This window comes from Gracilinanus agilis, chromosome 5 (assembly GCF_016433145.1).
Source record: "Gracilinanus agilis isolate LMUSP501 chromosome 5, AgileGrace, whole genome shotgun sequence".
NCBI classification, from domain to species: domain Eukaryota; kingdom Metazoa; phylum Chordata; class Mammalia; order Didelphimorphia; family Didelphidae; genus Gracilinanus; species Gracilinanus agilis.
In genome coordinates this window covers 312,514,544-312,534,014 of record NC_058134.1, presented here as the reverse complement: position 1 = coordinate 312,534,014, position 19,471 = coordinate 312,514,544, and the positions used below count along the sequence as shown (strand labels likewise).

At 48.8% G+C, this 19,471-nt stretch overlaps 1 protein-coding gene across 2 annotated transcripts in view; it reads right to left on the bottom strand.

The window, feature by feature from the left end:
- The window catches only part of IPO8 (importin 8), a 119,461-nt gene extending 104,687 nt beyond the window's left edge, over window positions 1-14,774 (bottom strand). For both annotated transcript variants that reach the window (XM_044679349.1, XM_044679350.1), the window contains exons 1-2: window positions 14,691-14,774; window positions 135-216 (exon numbers count right to left, since the gene is read on the bottom strand). In XM_044679349.1, coding sequence (XP_044535284.1) covers window positions 135-216; window positions 14,691-14,774 — 166 coding nt within the window. The remainder of the gene's footprint in view (window positions 1-134; window positions 217-14,690) is intronic.
- Between the last annotated feature and the right edge of the window lie 4,697 nt (window positions 14,775-19,471).

Here is a 19,471-nt window from a genome sequence, read left to right as displayed (position 1 = left end):
GCCACTGCAAGGGACGTGTCCAGAGGCTTCTCTGTCCTGGAAAAGCAGGGCCTGAGCCCTTAAAATGCCCTTTTCAGCCCAGCCCTCTCAATGCATTTCAATGATGTTAAAGAACAAAAAGAGCAGAAACTCACCCGCTTGCCGTACCGGGAATTCGACTTGGTCTGAGACTATGATCTGAAGCAGGCTGGGAGCAAAATTGATAATCTTGTAGGACTGAAATTACACAAAAAGATCACGTAAAAACACGAAGCAGCCATGAACAGACGCATCATTCTGACATGGAGCGGCCGAGGGAAGGGGGAGCCCGGCTGAGGAGCCCGAGCGGAGGACAGAGGCCAAGTGTGGCCTCTAACAAGGCCAGCTCCTGGCTAGGCAAAGGGAGGGCGGCAGCCACGGGCAACGACCCTTTGGGGAGACCTTGGCCCTGAGAGCCATAAACACGTGTGGAAGGAGGAGGATGGAGGCGGAAGGCGCTGGAATCTGGGGCACACCCTGGGGCTCTGCCCGGACTGGCCGGTCAGGAGGTGGAGCCAGATGTGGCTCGAGAGGTGTGGAGGGAAAAGCTCACTGCAAAACACTATCAAGAAAAGGAGGGGAAGCGCAGCGGGTCGAGCGGCAGGGCCGGACGTTTCCCTAGCCAGGTGACCCTGGGCAAGTCACTTCTCCCCAACGGCCTAGCCCTCACCTCTCCGCCCTCTTAGAATTGAGATCAAGACAGAAGATGGGTTTTTAAGCGATACAAAATGATAGACTAACCTGACCAAACAAATGTAAGAACAAACGGTGGACAGAAATGATTCCACGAAGAGTTGAACTAAGATTCCTTGAAAGCATTTTATTTGGAGAATATCCAGCACCAGAAGGGATGGAGGCGACAAAGAGGAACACAATGAAAGCTCGCTGGGATCCATTCTTGGGGGCGACAGCCTAGGGGGACCCCGAGGGTCCCGTCCCGCATCGAGCTGACCAAGAGGAACCGGCCCGATGAAGAAGGCCATCGTGAAGGTCGATTTTTAAGAAGTGAACAGCCAGGAAAGGGGAGCGCCTAAAAGGGGAGCCACGAGCCACCCCCAAAAGAAGAAGCTGAAGCCTGCTATTTAGTTGTACTAGAATAAGGACTCCAAGTTCCCCCATGCTCTGAGCAGCCGGCCCTTCCGGAGCAGCCGCCCGGCACACACCGGGCTGAGGCTTTGTCGTTCTTGTGCCGTCTGAGCCTCGTGTCCAGCCCACACAGCTCCTGACAGTGTCGGGGCTCCTGAGGGTGTCGGGGCTCCTGAGGGTGTCGGGGCTCCTGACGGTGTCGGGGCAAACAGCTGAGGCCAAGCCGAGTAAAAGGAGGGCCCTGAGTGAGACGCCTCTCCGGCTCCTTCGGGCTCTAGAAAGTGACCCCACGTGCCGCCCTCAGCAGCTGCTTTCCCTCGACAAATCAAGCTTCGTGGGTCCCTGTTCTCCCACCCTGCGCCCCTTCTCTCCTCAGGGCCCTACGGCCAGGGGCCATGGCGTGGAGCAGCCCGGTCCGCACGGCCCCAGCTGCACTGGCCGGGTCCTCGTCTCTCCTTTCAGCCCCCGCGATCCCCGCAATCCCTCTAACAGCTGCAGCTCCTCTTCAGGCTCTTTCCGTGTAAGCGTCCCAGCAGGGAGGCCCTTCGTGGCTGGGGGACCCTGGCCTCGCCCTGAGCGCTCTCCTGCCTGGGAGGCGGAAGGGAAGGCTGCTTCTTGGACATGGCGGCCCACACGCAGCCCCGGCCGGTCTCAGACCAGCCATAGCCAAGGCCTGCCCGCACAGCCTTCTCTGCGGCCCTGCCGCCACCCCGGAGGAGGTGCTCTCTAGCAGCTGGCCACGAGCCTCTCCTCACCGGGGGCTGCCCGACGCACAGGTCCGCCTCTGCCATTCCCCTCCAGCCCCCGCCAGGGTCCACGAGGAGCTGCTCTGGATGCCGCTCGCTCAGGGCCCTTCCTGTCTTCCTAGCAGCAAAGCCGCCCCGCTTGCTGTTCCTCGAGGGTCTTCCTTCCGTGGAATACTTCTAATTCATCCCACACAAAGCTTGCTCGTCCGCAACCTACCCCATTAGCGAGTAATATTAGCCACATTTCTGTAGTATCGACTATGTGCCTGGCACCACGTGGAGCACTTTAGAAACATTTTCTCATTTAATCATCACGATAAAAGATGCTATTTTTTCAGTAAAGAAAATTGAGGCCGTGTTGGAGGCTGCATTTGGGCTCAGCATTCTAGCCAACATGCTGCCCAGCCTGCGAGCTCCCTGAAAGCGGAGGCCTGGCGGTTCTTGTCTTTCTCTGGGCCCCTTGTGTTCAGCACAGTGCCTGGCACACAGAAGGCCCTTCTAAATACAGTCTGACTGGATGACTGAAATAGTGACAAAAGTGGCCAACACAGAGAAAAGAAAAACAAAAGAAACAACCCTGTAATTCAGAAAAGAAAAATTTCCCAAACTGGCCAAAACAACCACAGAAATACAAAGAGAAAAAATCGGAAGGGCCTTCACAGGAAAGAAGGAATTTTTATTTTATTTCCTAAATGTATTGACACATTTTGTTTTGACGCAAGATACTTCCCTTTCCAAAGTACTTTCCAAAGTACTTTCCCTGGAGGAAAGAAAAAGCTCAATAGTCAATTATGCAAAGAAAAGCCAAATTGGCTGTAGCTGAACGGTTTCGGCCGCTGCATGGTGACTTCGGCTCTTCGGTGTCCTGTTTCTCCAATTACTCCCGTCATTCTTCGTAGATCAGGGCTGTTTACCTGCCTGCCTGGTGCCTGGAGCACCATCGAAAGCCTGAAAGTGGCACCAAACTTAAAGGCGATCAAAGCTCCGAAGAGAAATTCCCAAGTGACAAAAAGGCAGCCAAAAGCCCACAAGAAATAGGAAGGAGACCCGCCGGCACAGCCAGGGCAAACACAGGCAGCCCAACCAGCAGCTCCCAGGCCTGACTAGACAGGTACAGTCTACAAGGTTAAGTGCCCGGCGAGATGGGGGTCCCACACACCGGGAAAAGCAAAAGTGGTCCGAAACCCCCAAAGCAGGGTCCTAATGAGCCCCCAAATGGCACAGCATCACTCACACAAGAGCAGCCCATGTATCCACAGGAGGCCCCCAGAGGACCCCAGCCCAAGCCTCTTTGCAGGGGGGGGACTCCGAGTGTGCAAACTATAGGAGAGATTTTTTTTGATGGTTGCTTTTTCCTTTTTCTTTATTCTTCAGTCATCACGAATGGTTTTCTAGAAGAGAATGACTCTACCGGTAATCCTTCCACATCGTTACTTCCCCATCTCCGGGCTGGCACAAGAAATGAAATGAGAATTTTGGAGGAGTCTTGTAGAAGCTGCAGAGGACGCACAAAGGCTAGAAATGTTAACACTGGCCTATATGCAGCCTAGGACCAAACACCTGAACACATTTTACAGTAAGGAACCATAAAAGAAAAAGAAAAATCCTGACTTCTTCTCTGCTGGGAAAGGAGGGCCAAAAATCTCACGCACATTTTCCAGACTGCCGGGGTGCCGCACCCCTGATTTCCACGATATGGAAGAGATGTGTGTCTGGAAAAAGTTAATCATGTAAAAACAAAAAATATTAGAAATTTTCAAGCTCATTTTTTAAAAAATACCATTACGTTCACACACGCTCATTGTCCAATTACTTCTCCCATTCGCTGGGCATGTATTGGCTTTCAGTGTTCTGTGATCGCATATAATGCTGCATTGAACGGATCAATTCTCCCTGGAAATAGCTTCCTTGGGAACAAATTCCAATAGTAGGGTCACTAGGCCATCTGGGATCATTTCAGACTTATTTCCATGACAGTCAAACCAACTGACTAGCAGTAAATCTAGACTTGTCCCTTTCTGCAGCCCAGCTGACAGTGCCTCGAGGGGATGGAAAGGGGATCTGATCTGATTCCTGAGGATTTGACTGTAGTTCTTCTTCTCGTCTGCTTCGTCTTCCTTTTCCATACCCGACACTTTCACGGAGGAGATCTGTAGGCGATACACTGTGAATCCACATTTACTTTTTATTCTGCCGGGACTGATCAGACTCAGTTCCAGTCATTCTGGATGGCAACTTGGAAGCACCCCCAAAGGGGATACAATTCAGCTGTGCCTGCCCTTTGCTCCAGGAACAGCACTGCTGCCTCTGTATCCCAAAGAGATCATCAAAAGGAGAAAGACACGCTACCTGCCCAAAGAGTTCTAGCTGTGCCCTTTATGGTGGCAAAGAATGGCAAACCAAGGAGATGTCCATCCAGCAGCTGGGGGAGGGCTGACCAAATTGTAGTTTGTATTGGTGACGGAATATTACTGTGCTATAAGAAATGAGAAGCCAGATGATTTCAGAAAAAGCCGGCAAGATCTGCAGGACGGGCTGCAGAGAAATCAGTAGAATCGGGAGAATACTGTACACAGGAACAGCGATCTTGGAAGGTGATCATCTGCGAAAACCTGGCTGCTCTCGGCAGTGCGATGACGTGGGACAACCTGAAGGGCTTGTGTTGGGGAAGGCGCTCCCCCCCCCCGCCCCCAAGAAAGAACTGCTGGAGCCGCCTTTCACCTCAGTGTAGTTAAGGTTTAATTTGGGGCTTTGGGCTGCATGGGAGTTCACTCTTACAACAATGGCCAATATGGAAGGGGGTTTTGCTTTTCATCTTTTCGGATTTTCTCTAGCCCCAGCCTGATTACAAATTTTCTCCTTAACCATAATTGGGAAACGTTATCTCTAAATCTTTTACAGTATGACTTTTAGCTTTAGAAGATTTAGCTACTTAGACTTTATGGTGATGTAAAGTATAACAAAGTATAATTTTTGTAGTTCAACTTCTTATCTTCAGAAATGTTGTTTTCTTGGAATTTATTGCGATATAAATTTAGCATCAATAATGTGTATTGGTTCAAGGGCAGAGGAGCGGTAAGGGCTGGGCAAAGTGGGTTTAAGAGATCAAGTTTCCCAGTTGGGGTCAAGGGGAAAATTTGTAATTAGGCACTTGGGAGAGATGAGATCTTCCAAGGTAAAAGTAAATAGAGAATCCCAATTATCTTGAAAAGGTTTTACGTGAATCAGAATTGCAGTCCAATCCGAATAAAAAGTAAAAAGGTGAATTCACAGAGCTAGGAAGTGTCTGAAGTCACATTTGAACCCGTGACCCCCTCGCTTTAGACCACTGAGCCACCTTGCTGGCCCTCTGTGATATAAAGTATGACAAAACCTAAAGGGTTCTTTGGCAAAGTGCTTTTCAGCTTTCCTGGTAGTTCTCATTGAATAAAGTAGTTTGTGTTCAAACACTGGAATTCTGGGAGCATTTGTCGCCAGGTGTTACTCACTCTTCTAGTCTGCAGTTTTTTGATGATGAATGCTCTGGAACAGGCCTGTGATTTGTTCGTACCACAGCCACTTCCTGCCGGCACATCAGTTCAGATCCACTCTGTCACTGTTACTTCAGACTTCACAAACTCTCCTTCCGATAATCTGACTGGCATATCAGCAAACATGCAAAGTAACTTGGGAGAGGATAGAATCATTTTTACTACAGTCTAGCTGGAAAGACAAACTGTCTCTCCATTTTCTTCCACGTGATTTTGTTGCTGTATTTATCATACAAGTACCAAAGTGTCTCAAAAAGTCCATTTCCAGATGCTCACCATATTTTGTCATCGGAAATAGAATTTATTCTCCTTGTCCTTCCCCTTGGTTCAGTAACATAGTTTTGGAGACTTTTCATAGACCCTGAAACTACTATCCCAATGTTTTTCACTGTTCTGTCTATACTTATTACTCTCTCAATTTCTTTTTCTTGTCTTACTGCTACAGGAAACATTTCTGGGACTAAATCGATTAATAATAATGAAGATGACAAGCTTCTCTGCTCTGCCCCTGGGGTCTTTCTGGAAAAATTTCTATTACAAACACCAAGATCAATCTGAACGTTCGATTATCAATATGAATTATATTAAACAAAGGTCATTTTATTCCCACATTTTCATATCTTAACATAGAATAATTTTTGTTTTAGTGTTGATGTGTTTAATTTTTTTCTAATAGTTTTCCTAACATGGAATCTTCCTTGAATTTCGAATACAAATCTTACCCGGTCATAGTGCATATAATATATTTCTGTTGTCTCTTTGCTAATTCTGTATTTACTATGTTTGCACCAATACTGACTGCTCAGTGCTTTCTTTCTTGCTTTGCTTTATTTCCCCACTATTCATTTCACAGAAGTATGCCTCATTATTTTTTCTGAATGATTTCTGCTATTTGTTCTTTTAATAGTTTAGAGATGTCGCTTGCTTGTTCACCGACTTTCTGTTTCTCTTTCTGGTTTGGAGTCTGTTTCCTTCTTAATTTGTTAATGTCAGTATTTCACATTGTTGCCAAATCCATTCATTCCATTAGTTTTTTTTAAAAACATTTATTAATATTCATTTTTAACATGGTTACATGATTCATGCTCCTACTTTCCCCTTCACACCCCCACCCATGGCCAATGTGCATTTCCACTGGTTTTAACATGTGTCATCAATCAAGACCTATTTCCAAATTGTTGATAGTTGCATTGGGGTGGTAGTTTCTAGTTCACATCCCCAATCATGTTCGCCTCAGCCCATGCATTCAAGCAATAGTTTTCTTATATGTTTCCTCTCCTGCAGTCCTTCCTCTGAATGTGGGCAGCATCTTTACCATAAATCCCTCAGAGCTGTCCTGGGTCATTGCACTGTTGCTAGTACAGAAGTCCATTACACTCGATTTTTCCACAGTGTATTGGTCTCTGTGTACAATGTCCTTCTGGCTCTGCTCCTTTCACTCTGCATCCATTCCATTAGTTTTAAATGTTGATAGCATATAATAGTTTCTGATCATCTTATTTAGAACAAATCTGAAGTTCCGTTTCACACTTATAAGACTGGTAAATGTAAAAAAAAAGTCCAGAAGATTACAAATGGTGGTGGGATGCAAATAGTATTTATAGCAGATCTTTGTGCAGCAACAAAGAATTGGAGACTATGGGGGGACCCATTAATTAAGGAATGGTTATGGAAACTATGATTAACACTGTAAAGAAAATCAATTTGGAAACTCATCAGCACAATAACCAACCACTATTCCAAAAGATTAATGATACAGCACAGAATCCACCTCCTGACAGAGAGGTGCTGGACTAAATGTATTTAGTCAGGTATATCTCTTTTCAATTTGAGGGTCAAATAAAGGGTTAGGTTAGCCAAAAAATAAACACACAATACATTTTTTAAAGTACCAAAGAGAATAGGAGGCCAGAACGAATCACATATACGCGAAGCAACTCTGAAAGTTACATGTCAAATGTTATGTTTAAAAAGAAAGCAAACTATACAAAGAAAATCCAGTTTCAAGTGCAATTCATTCCCTTTTTATGTTTTATTGGTGTTCCTTGAGTCCACTATTAAAAAAAAACTACAAACCAAAGTGCAATGAACACAGACTTTTAAACAGACCAAACACAACAGAAGCCTAAGTTCTCCTATAACTCTCTTTCCTGTTCGTTTTGCTATGCTGAAATGTTTGTTTGTTGATGACTGTCAAAGCACTCCAAAGTTCCATCTCAGACCCATCAGATTGACAGCAACACCACAAAAGGAAAAAGGCAATCGTTGGAAGGAGTGTGGGAAGGCAAATATACCAACACGGTATTGGTGGAACTCCAAATCGTTCCAGCAATTCCGGAAAGCTAAATTGTTTTATTCCTTTTGACCCAACCATGGCACTGCCAGGCATGCATGCCAAAGAAGTGAAAAGACAGGAAAATGGTCCATATGTACAAAAATATTTAAAGCAGCACTTTCTATTGCAGTAAAGAACCGAAAAGGATGGATGGCCATCAACAGAAATGGCTGGAAAAACTGCGGAATAGTGAAATGGAATATCATTGGACTGTTAGAAATAGCCCAAAAGGACAGATTAAGAGAAACCTGGAAGATTTATTATGAACTGAAACAGAGTGAAGTGAGCAGAAGCAGGAAAAGAATTGAAATAATAACCCCAAGAAAGCAAAGGAAGACAGCTCTGCAAGATGTGAGAGCTCAGATAATCGCTGCTCCAAACAATCAGGACTTCGGAGGAGAAAGCACGCTTTCCCCATCTTTTAGGAAGAAGTAATGGGCTGAAGGTTCGAAACAAGGTATACGTTCACAAAGTCAATATGTTGATTTGTTTTGCTTGAAAAGGAGGATGGGGTGAAAGAAGAATGAGGAACCTCAATGAAGCATTTTTAAAGTACCCAGAAAACAATGAAAACAAATTAGAAGGGAAGACCAAGCAATTTTGTTAGCAAGCTCACATAATAAACGTTTTTCAAAGTATATGGGGCAAAAGGTCAGTGTCACATGTGGTCCTTCCGTCTTTTAAGAAAGCTTTCCTAATAATAACCAAATACAAACCAAATGGATCTGTGATCTCACGGACTGGAGAGCTGCCGCCAAAGAGAAACGCATGCATGCCACATCCCCAAGGGAATTGGGGAGTATCGAATTAGGGGTCCAAGTGGTCACTACTCTTAAAAAGGGCTGCCATAATACTTTTCTGCTTCTCCCCTGTTCATCTTTGAATGACTTTGCTTTGTCAGATGTCTTGCGACCTTTTCTTTGGACCAGCTTTCACTTCTATGGCTTCTCTCATCCACTACCCTTCTTTGCAAGATTATACGGCCAAGTTTACCTTCTGACCTGATGTTGTGCCCTTGACAGCCATCTCTCTCTGCCTGGTAAGTCAAGTCACAAGTGTTCTGCCTGAGGTGCTTTCTAGGCTTTTTTGGTCACCTAATTGAAGCAGCTGGTTCCTAGAGGTTGAAGTTCAGAACTAAATCATGAGAGCTGCTATCAAGATTACTTCTAGGGCCAGCCTCCCACTTTTAAAACTGCTAACAGCTTTTTCAAACTCTTACCTTCTGTCTTAGAATCCCTATCTGACATTGTCGGAGAAAACCCGAAAGCAGCAGGAAAGCATGCGGTGCAGAGCACGAAGACCACAAAGACCAATGTCTTACGGCCCCTGCCACAATAGGCATGGATGAGGAGAAGAAGAGATCACACAAAAAGAGAGGACCCAAAGCTATGGCTGGGGGAGGGGAGGGGAGAATTCGTAACAAAACAGGAGAGAAACCATTTCGATGACACAAAATCAATGCCAACAGGGGAATCTGACGATTAGGGGGAAATCCTTCAATGAAAGCCCTCTCTTATTTCTAACGTATAGAGAACTGAAGTTAAGTATATAGAACCAGAAGCAAAATGATCAAAGGCTATGAGGAAATCGTTCTGAAAAGAATTCTAAACTATGAATAACATATGAAAGACTCTTCTGAATTACTAATGCTATGAAAAATGCAAATTAAAATAGCTCTGGGGTTTCATTTCACACCCAACAAATTGGCAAAGATTCCGAAAGATGGAAATAGTCAGCATTGGAGCACATAATCCAGCAGATGCTTCGTAAAAGCTTAGCCAGTCGACTGACCTCCAACCCCTCAATCCCTTAGAACTCTCCCAGGCCACAGGGATGATTCTAACCCTGCTCTGGCTAGATTCTTCTCCCTTCCAGCTCAATTCAACATTACTCTCCACTCCTGAAACCTTTATCCCTTTCTTCTAGCTTCGATCAAGCCTTGCCAAACTCTAACCCTGGATCTTTCCCATTCATTTCCACGCTGCTGGACAGAACTAAAGTAAATCATGACGACTGAAAACACTACAAAGGTAAGCCAGTTCGTCTCAACCAGGCCGTCCCTGCAGCAGGCAATCCTGCTACTCTTCCCTAACGATTTCCCATCCTACCAACCACTAACCGGTTCTAAGCCTCGTCTCTCCTCAAACTTCCCGTACAACTCACTCCCACCAGGCTCTGCTCATACTTCAACAAACATAGAAGTCCCTGACCAAGATCTTCTCCCCCATCCTCTTCTCTCAACCCTCTGACATGTTCCCCAACTCGCTCCCTCCTCATTCCAGGCTCTCCTTCTTCTTACCACGGTGGGCACCTCTCTCCGTACCCCTACACCTTCCATGTTCTCCACTCACTGCCCTGACCATAAACACTCTCTAATCTTCATCTGGTCTCTTCCCTGCTTCCTATAAACATGCCTGGATAGTCTTCATCCTAAAAAAACGTTTAAACCCTTGCTAAATCCTAAATGCTCTCATCTCGTCTTTCCTCCCCTTTTCAGCTCAAGTCCTAGAAAAAGACATCTGTCTGCATTTGGGGTATCCACTTCCTCTCCTCTTCCTAAGTCCTCTGCAATCTGGCTTCCAGCCTCAACAGGCAAGTGCTCTCTCCCAAATCTAACAGCATCTTCTCGACCTGTGTGCAGCGTTACACTATTGACCAACTTCTCCTCCTGGATACTTTCTTCTCTGGGTCTTCCTGGCTTGTGTTCTCGGCTCAATTCCTCCTACCTTTCTGCACATTCCTCTTCAAACAAGCCACAACTGCTAACTCTGGGCTCCCCTCCCCAAGATTCTGGCCTGAGCATCCCCTTTCGCCAAAAGTTCTTACCTTATTTTGGCTTGTGAGCTCCTCTCTCTAAAGAGTCCCGTTTTTAAATGCCGAAGGCAAGATACATAAGATCCCAATTATATTGAAAGGGTCATCCAAATGTTCTCCAAAATCAAGTTCACAGCCCCCAGGTAAGAACCTCTCCTCTCTAAAGTCGCAGCCCAAGACCACACAGGCTGCCACAGATTTAATTCCTGCCTCTATGCAGACGACTCTTCGACTCATCCCATTCTAGTCTTTCTCCTCAGCACCCGGCTCATAGGATCACTTGGCTGTCACCCACTTCAAACTGGATGTCCTGTAGCTATTTCAAACTCAACTGTTCAAGCAGAATTCTCTTTTGAACTTCAACCCATCACTGTCCTATTATTCAGTCTGATCACCCCACATATCCGAAGAGCCGTCGGGCCTTGGCATTTAGTCTTCTCGATACCTCTTGCTTAGATAAGTCCCCTTCTTTTCTCTTTCCCAACTGCCAGCCTAGTGCAGGCCCTCCCCACCTTTACTTGGACTTCACGCACATGGCAAAGGATAGGTCTGATTATAATGTCCAGACGACCTTGGTTACCTCCAAGATCTACTTTATTTGCTCTCTACAACTCTTCTTAGTACTCAGCTTCATTCCATTCTACTCCCTCCTATGTGCTCTCCACTCCAGGCATACCCGTCTCCTCTCCATTCTCCCAGTTATCCAGAAACCCCCAAAACATGATCCATGTGATAAAGGGCTTGATTAGATCTCATGCTGTCAAAGGACACCAAAGCGGGGAAATCCTACTAATGTGATTCGTGTGGAAAAGAATTCAAATAGCAATCAGAATTTTCCATCCTATCATTGCTATAGCCATGTTCAGAGAACAGCGCTGAACACTCAGAAGGGAATTGGTTCAGGAGAAAATTTCTGCCTATGAGGTGAGAAAAGGAAAGGTCCAAGAGCATTCACATTTTTTTTTTTAAACCCTTGTACTTCGGTGTATTGTCTCATAGGTGGAAGATTGGTAAGGGTGGGCAATGGGGGTCAAGTGACTTGCCCAGGGTCACCCAGCTGGGAAGTGGCTGAGGCCGGGTTTGAACCTAGGACCTCCTGTCTCTAGGCCTGACTCTCACTCCACTGAGCTACCCAGCTGCCCCAGCATTCACATTTTTATAAACATCCCGTGCATAGAATGTTCCCCTTCTGCTCTTCTAGCTCCTAAGAATCCTTGGCTTTAAGACTCAGCCCAAGGGGAATCGGCTCAGGACTGTGGAGGCGAGAGCCTCAGAAAGAGCTGCGCCTCCCAGAGCTGCTCCATCAATATGGGCAGGGAAGTGAGGGAGCCCTGGGAAGAGCTTCCTGACTGACCCAACCTGAGCCAATTCCTCCTGGTGGCTGCCTCTGAGCATGCCGCAGCACCACAGGTCCTATGGCTTTACCTTCTCGTCTCCAAAGTCCTCAGCCTGTGGAGCGACTCATGAGCCAACCGGATGGGATGTTACAAATGAAAGCGATATCAAAGAGGACCCATTATTATCTGCTTAGCTCCTGCCCCCTAAAGCCCCTTGGCTCTTTCCACGTGACCTGCAGCTCAGGCCCCCTCTTCAAGGTGCTACCTGGGTCTGAGGAGCCAGCTTACTTCTCCATTTGGGTCACCAGGGCTTAGGAAGAAGGCAAGAAGAGCTGGGAAGTGCTGAGTAGCCAGGCGCTCTGCTGAGCACTGAGTCTATCCGTAAAGCTGCTCCGGGCCCTCAGAGAGTCTGCATTCTAAGAGGACCCAGTCTGGGGCCCTTAGATCATCTAGCCAAGCAGAGTCGGCAGAACCAGGAGTCCAACCGAAGCCCTGAGTCCACGAACAACTGTGAGCATCGGATCAAGGCGGGGAAAGGGGGCAAGGATTGAATGGAGTCAAAGAGCCCAGATCCCTGCAGGCCCGGAAGAAGCCGCCATCCTGGAGTTCACCATACATTTGGCAAAATGAAGCATTCTGTCCCATAAAGTCAGCCAACAAGTGTCTTCCTCCTCCTCTTCCGCCTTGCATATGGTGCTTTAAGGCCTACGAGCTGTTTTACAGGTTAACCCTATTGTGAGACGGTGTTACCATTCCCTCATTTTTACAGATGAGGAAACTGAGGCACGTGGCCGTTAAGTGACTCACCTAGTATGTGTCAGAAATAGATTCTGACTCCCATCGTCCTGACTCAAGGACCCAGCTCCATCCCAGCAACAGCTAACAGCCTCAGCAGAAAGGGCAAAAACAGTCCCTGCTCTAAGGGCCAACGGGGAGACAATGTCCAGACAGGCCAATCTCGGAGGGAATCCGGGAGAAGGCGCTCCCGGTGAGAAGGCAAAAGTGCTTCTTGCAGGTGACATTTTAGCTGGGATCTGAGGAAGCCAAGATACCAGGATAAGGCAGGCAAGAACTACAAGCACGGGGGCCAGTCAGTGAAAATGCCAGCATCAGGGGTCGGCGCAGAAGGAGATAAGGTGGAAGAAGACTGGAAAGGGAGGAGGGCCAAGTCATGAAGAGCTTCCAAAGGCAAACAGAAGCTTGTCTGTTTGCTCCTGGACCAGTAAGGCAGCCACCGGTGTCTAGACCCGGTCGGTGGAGGGGAGAGAAGGTGGGGCTTGGGGTGGGAAGAGAGCCCTAAGGAAGGCGCACACGGCAGGGCTTGGCCACCCAAGGCTTTCGGGAGGGAAAGGAGAGGAGAGCTCCGTGTCCGAAGTGGTAGTCGGCGACCAGAAGTCGAGGGGAGAGCTTGGAGCAGGAAGGACAGATCCGAGATGGGTCCTCAGTGAGATCACAGGAAGGACAACGAGAAGGCCCAATCCGGGGACTGGGGGCTGGTGAAAATAACCACCAAGCAAAGGAGACGCGGAGGGCCGGTTCTAAGAACTTTCAGAAGGATACCAAGGAGGTGGCGAGGCAGCATAGCAGACAGAGCGCCACACCTGGAGTCTGCAGGTCCTGGGTTCAAAGGAAGCCTCAGGCACTTCCTAGCTGGGTGACCCTGGGCCAGTCATTCACACAAGTGCCTACCCCATGCAGTTCTTCTGGTTCTTCTGCTCAGAATGGACCAGCATCAACCAGAAGGTCAGGGCAGAAGCAGGGACAGAAAAAGGGCAGAGAACAGGCGGGGAGAGACCCTGCAGGACTGAAACCGGCTATTTAGGAGAAGCGGCAGCCAAGAGAAAAGGCTCTTCTGGAGTCTGGAACACAGAATGCTCCAAGAAGGCTCCGGAAGGAAGCCAACATGGGAGCAGGCTTTTTCTTCCCTGGCCCCTGGCTTGGTGATGGTCCCCCAGATTCCGGCTCTTTCCTTCTCAGACTCAATTTAGAGAGGAGGAAACTGAGGCAAGGGCAGTGAAGACATGTTTTGGCCTGGGGTCACACCGCTAGCTTGTGTTAGAAGCAAGATTTGAACCCAGGTTTTCCTGGCTGCTGGCCAGTCACTCCACCCACTCAATCCCAACCCACAAATCCCCTCCATCTGCCCCAATCCTCCCTATCCCTGAAACACTTCTGGGGCTCCATCGCAATGGGCCAACCAAAGGCCGCGTACCCCCAAAAAGCGGGAGTGTGGTCTCAGCTCGGGTCCGAGGCCACTCCGGGGCCAAGGAGCTTGGGGCTGCCCTACACGTGGGAAAAGATGGATGGGGCAGAGGCGGGAAGGAGGGGCAAAAGGGTGTCAGGGGGCCAAGCGTGCCCCACACACCCACTGGGAGGGGGCAGAGAGGGGGGGAGGCAAAGGAGAGTCAAGGAACCCAGGGCGCCCCCCCCCACGCACACACTGGGACGGGGTTCTGGAGAGAAGGGGAGGGGGAAGTAAAGGTGAGTCAGGGAGCCCGATAGGTGACAGACAGGTGCATCGGCGCGCCCCCCCCCCCAGCCCCCCAGGCCCACACGGAGAGAGGCCGGTCCGGAAAGAGCGGAGGGGGAGGGGAAGGAAAGTCAGGGAGCCCCAGGCGGCCAGGCAGGTGCAACAGTGCTCCGCCCCTTCCTCGCCCCTCCCAAGGAAGGAGAGCCCCGCGGCCTGGGGAGAGAGAGGGGGAACAGGGAAGGAGGGAAGAGGAGGAGAGAAGGAAGAGGGGGAGGGAGAGAGAGGAACAGGAGGCGGGGGAGGGGGCGCCTCAACCCAGCCCGGCCAGCCAGCCTCGGCCCGGCCCGTCCTCACCTGGTTGAGCTCATTCTCGGCTGCGATGCGCAGCTTGGGATCGATGGTGCCTTTCAGCGCCTGGATGATCCGGTTGGGGTCCATCTTCGCCTGCGCAGCGGAGGTGCCGGCGGCCTCGGCTTAATAACCTCCGGCTTCCTCTCCCCTCCGTCCCGCCTGCCTGAGGCCCAGCTACCGACTCTCGGGCCGGCCGCCCCCACCCGAAGCTCCTCGGGGCGCCGCTCCGACGCGCCGGGCCCTAATTCCCTCCCTCCCCCGCTCCCCCAACTCCCTTTCCATTCACCGGTTTGCGACAGCTGTGCGGGGCGGGGGAGGGGGCGGGAGAGGAAGGAAGGGAAGAGCCGCCTTCCTTTACGGCGGCCGCTCCCTGCTTCCCCTTCCCTCCTCCTCCCGGTGGCGGTCCCCCTCAGACGGGGGGCGGCCATCTTGTTGTACGGAAGGTCGCTCGAGTCCCCGCTCTCCGTGGGCCGGGGGCGGTGCAGCTGCCCCAGGGCCCCACCAGGGGTCAGCAAAGAGCAAGGGGAAAGCGACGCGGCGGCCTTTTTCGAGGTGAGGCATCGCCGACTCCGTGCCTCAGAGAGTCTTCGTGGTCGCAGCAGGAGAGCCGGCCGTGACGTCCCGGACGTCTCCTCGGGCCTCGGAGGCAAAGACAGGGCCCCCGGGCCGCGCAGGGCAAGTTGGGAGCGGGAGCGCTGCGGAGGAAGGTTTAAGCACCAACTGCCCGCAGCCCGTCCCGGCTGGCCCCGACGCGAGGGGCTGGGCTGCAGCGAGAAGCCAAGGCAGAAACCCTCCGACCTCGGTGGGGGCTGGACGAGGAGTCCCAGGGAGCGGCCCTGGCTGGGCGGGCGCGGGGGAGGGAGCGCAGGCAGGGCGCAGGGCCACCCTGGCCGGCTGGGAGAAGCTAGAGGAAAGCCAGCGCCCGGCTCTGGCGGCGGCGGCGGCCCCGCGGTTAGCAGCTGCGCTGCGCCGCCGCCGCCTCCTCCGCACTGGGAGCGCCTTCCGCGGGCTCGGCCTCCTGAGGGCGCAGAGGCGGGCCCGGGGCGCGCTGCATTTGGGGCCCTTTGACCGCTGGGCTCCATGGCAAGGTTGGTAAAGAGCTGCTCCTCGGCCGCAGGGCGCTCTCCGTCCCCCGCGCCGTGCGGCCCTTCAGGGGAGAGAGGGGCCGCCAGGAGCGGAAACTGGGAGGAAACGGAGAGGCTCCCCGCGCAGGCCTGGATCCCGGGCTGCCCGCAACAGTGGAGCCATTCCCAGGTGCCACTTTGCCACCCCAAACCTTTCCGTGCAATCCGCCATTGGATCGCCGGCCCCGTGCTGGCATTTCTCTCATCTGCAGAGCTCTGGGCTGCTTCTCATTTCTTCCACCAAGTGCCGCCTCTTCATGTCTTTGGCCTTTGAGCCGTGGGCCATATGCTTATGCTTATCTGCTTAGCAGACGCCGGCCTGCCTCGGCTCCCCCTATCTGAGCATGGAGGCCCCTGGCCCGCCGGTTGTCTCCCTTCGGATCTTGGCGGCCTCCTTCTCTCAAACAAGAAACCTTCCTGAAAAAGAGAAGAGAGAAAGCTGCGCAACCAACAGCTGGGTTCAAACAAGCCGCCAGAGCAGGATAAATTGGAAATCTTCAACAGAGAGACAGAATTCGAATTCAGGACTGGCTTGTGGCCTTCAGCAGGGAGAACTTGACACGTTTGCACAGTCCTTTAATTCATGTTATGGCAACAAAATTCCTAACATCAGAGAAGGCAGCCTCTACGTAATGAATCCTTTTTCCTGTTTTCTGAGGGCATAGAAGAGGGGGCGTGCCCTCCTACTATGGACCCCTTGTTGTTATCTGAACATATAACCAAGTGAACGGAAAATATATTTATAAGGGGCAGCTAGGAGGCTCCTGGAGAGAGAGCCAGACAAAGAGACAGGAGGTACTGGGTTCCAATTTAGCCTGACACTTCCTAGCTGGGTGACCCAGGGTAAGTCTCTTAACCTCCACTGCCTAGCCCTTACTACCTTGGAACCTATACACAGGATTCCCTAGGTCCTTCCCCCAAAAAATAATGACAAGGACAAAAACCTGTAGCATATATTTTTCATATTGTCAGTGGGCCTGGGAATAGATTTGATTTGGGAAAATAACCAAAAGATTTTAAAGTAATGCTGGAGAACAAATTGGGAAACATTCGTTTTAGGAAAATATTCAAAGTTGCCATGGAGTAAGGAAGGAGTTCCATAGCTCAGAAAGTTATTTTGAAGACAGTTCCACCTGAAGTTTAAAAAAAGGTTTTAACACAGCAACATTTTAGACTAAGTAAAATCACCCAAATTTACCATTTTTTAAATTTTATTTTTTAGAAAAATTTTCCATGGTTACATGATTCATGTTCTTACTTTCCCCTTAACACCCCCCCCATAGCCAACATGCATCTCCACTGGTTTCTTCATGTGTCATCAATCAAGACCTATGTCCATATTATTGATAATTGTTCTAGGGTGGTCATTAAGAGTCTACATCATGTCCTCATCAACCCCGTGTGTTCAGGTGGTTGTTTTTCTTCTGTGTTTCCTCTCCTGTAGTGCTTCCTCTGAATGTGGGTAGCGTTCTTTTCCATAAATCCCTCAGAATTGTCCTAGATCATTGCATTGCTGCTAGTAGAGAAGTCCGTTACATTCGATTTTACCACAGTATATCAGCCTCTGTGTACAATGTTTTCCTGGTTCTGCTCCTTTCTGCATCAATTCCTGGAGGTCTTTCCAGTTCACATGGAATTCCTCCAGTTTATTATTCCTTTGAGCACAATGGTATTCCATCACCAACATATACCCCAGTTTGTCCAGCCATTCCCCAGTTGAAGGGCAAACCCTCGTTTTCCAATTTTTTGCCACCACAAAAGCATGGCTATAAATATTTTCGTACAAGTATGTTTATCTATGATCTCTTTGGGGTACAAACCCAGCAATGATATGGCTGGCTCAAAGGGCAGACAGTCTTTTAAAGCCCTTTGAGCATAGTTCCAAATTGCCATACAGAATGGTTAGATCAGTTCACAACTCCACCAGCAATGCATCAATGTCCCAATTTTGCCACATCCCCTCCAACCAAATTTACCATTGTGAAAGAGGATTTCCTATGCATGATTGGATTTTGATATTCCACCCTTCCGCCTGCTTCTCTGTGCTTTCTTCTCTTACTTGCCTTTTAAAATTGTTTTGTGGCCCTATTCTGTGGCATCCCTTTTGACACTCCTTTTCCCTTCAAATCCACCTTCCAATGAAAAGAATGAGAAATCTAAAAAGCTCTTTGTAACATATACATGGTCAAGCTAAACATCCAAGGAGGGGGGGCTCTTGGGGCACACTGAGTGCACTTCTTCATCACAGTTTCTGAGGCATCATGGTTGATCATGGCATTACTCAGAGTACTCAAGGCTTTCAAAGCTATTCTTCCTCATATCCTTATAAAATTTTTCTCCTTGTCTCTCTCCCATCAGCCTGATTCCACCTATAACACCCAGGCTGCTCTGAAATCATTCCTCATAATTGCTTATGGCCCAAGAATATTCCATTCTATTCCTGTTGCACAGACAGTCAGTCAGTAATTCCCCACCTGACAGGCACACTCTTAGAGATGCATTCTTTTCTCTTCCCTAGTAATGCCCTCTTTAGGATCAGTTTCTTCCTCCCAAGGTATGCCTTTTATCCCCAATGGCTTCCCTATTGAGTCTGGTATATTTCTGTATCAAACTCAGCATGTGTTTGACCATCCTGTCTTCTTTTCAAATAAGAATGGGATTCATCTGATGTCTGATCCTCTAGCCCTCTCCTCCATGCTTCTATACTCTTCTTCTCACATACTCCAGGAATGAGCAATAAAAATCCCATTCCCTTTTCCTTCTGGCCTCGCTAGAACATCTTCCCTTTATCCTCTCTGCTTTTTCCCCCTCTTAGAATCCACAGAGCTGGACCAATCCACTCCTGAGTCATCTATTCTTCTGATTTAGCTCCCTCAGTTCTATCAAGGGATACTTGTTTCTTGTTTCTGTATTAGACCCCACACTGTTATCCTTATAAAGCCCCTTCCAGTGGCTCAGTGTACCTGACCTTCTTCTCTTAGCTTTTGCATTTTGGGAGCATTTTAAAGTTCCTTCTCAGCTCAGGTCTTTTTAGTGGAAATGTTTGCAAGTCCTCTATTCCCTTAAAGATTCAACCGCCCACCTGCACCCCGCCCCCAGGCTGATTCTTATTGTTGCAGGCTATTATTCTGGATAAAACCTTATATGACTTTTGGACTAGTATAGTAGTCACTTATAGGTCTTCTGGGATCCATGATTCCTGGGTACTTTGACTTCTTTCTACACATTGTACGTGGATTTCTTCTTTGTTGTGGGAGCTCTGGATTTCGGCTACAACATTCCTGGTAAATATTCCTCTAGGTATTTCTTGCAAGAAGTATCCTGTGGATTCTTTTTTTGTTCTCATTTTGCCTTCTGTCTCCAATAGATCTAGACAGTTTTTCTTTATGATTTGTTGAACTAGAGTATTCATTCTTTTTTTTTTAATCAGGGTTTTTAAGAGAGTCCAATCATTCATAAATTATCCCTCCTTGACCTGGTTTCCAAGTCAAATTTTTTTAACCTTTACCTTCCATCTTAAAATCAATACTATATTGGTTCCAAGGCAGAAGAGCAGTAAGGGCTAGGGAATGAGGGTTAAGTGACTTGCCCAAGGTCACACAGCTAGAACATATGTCATCTGAGGCCAGATTTGAATCTAGGATGTCCAGTCTCTAGACC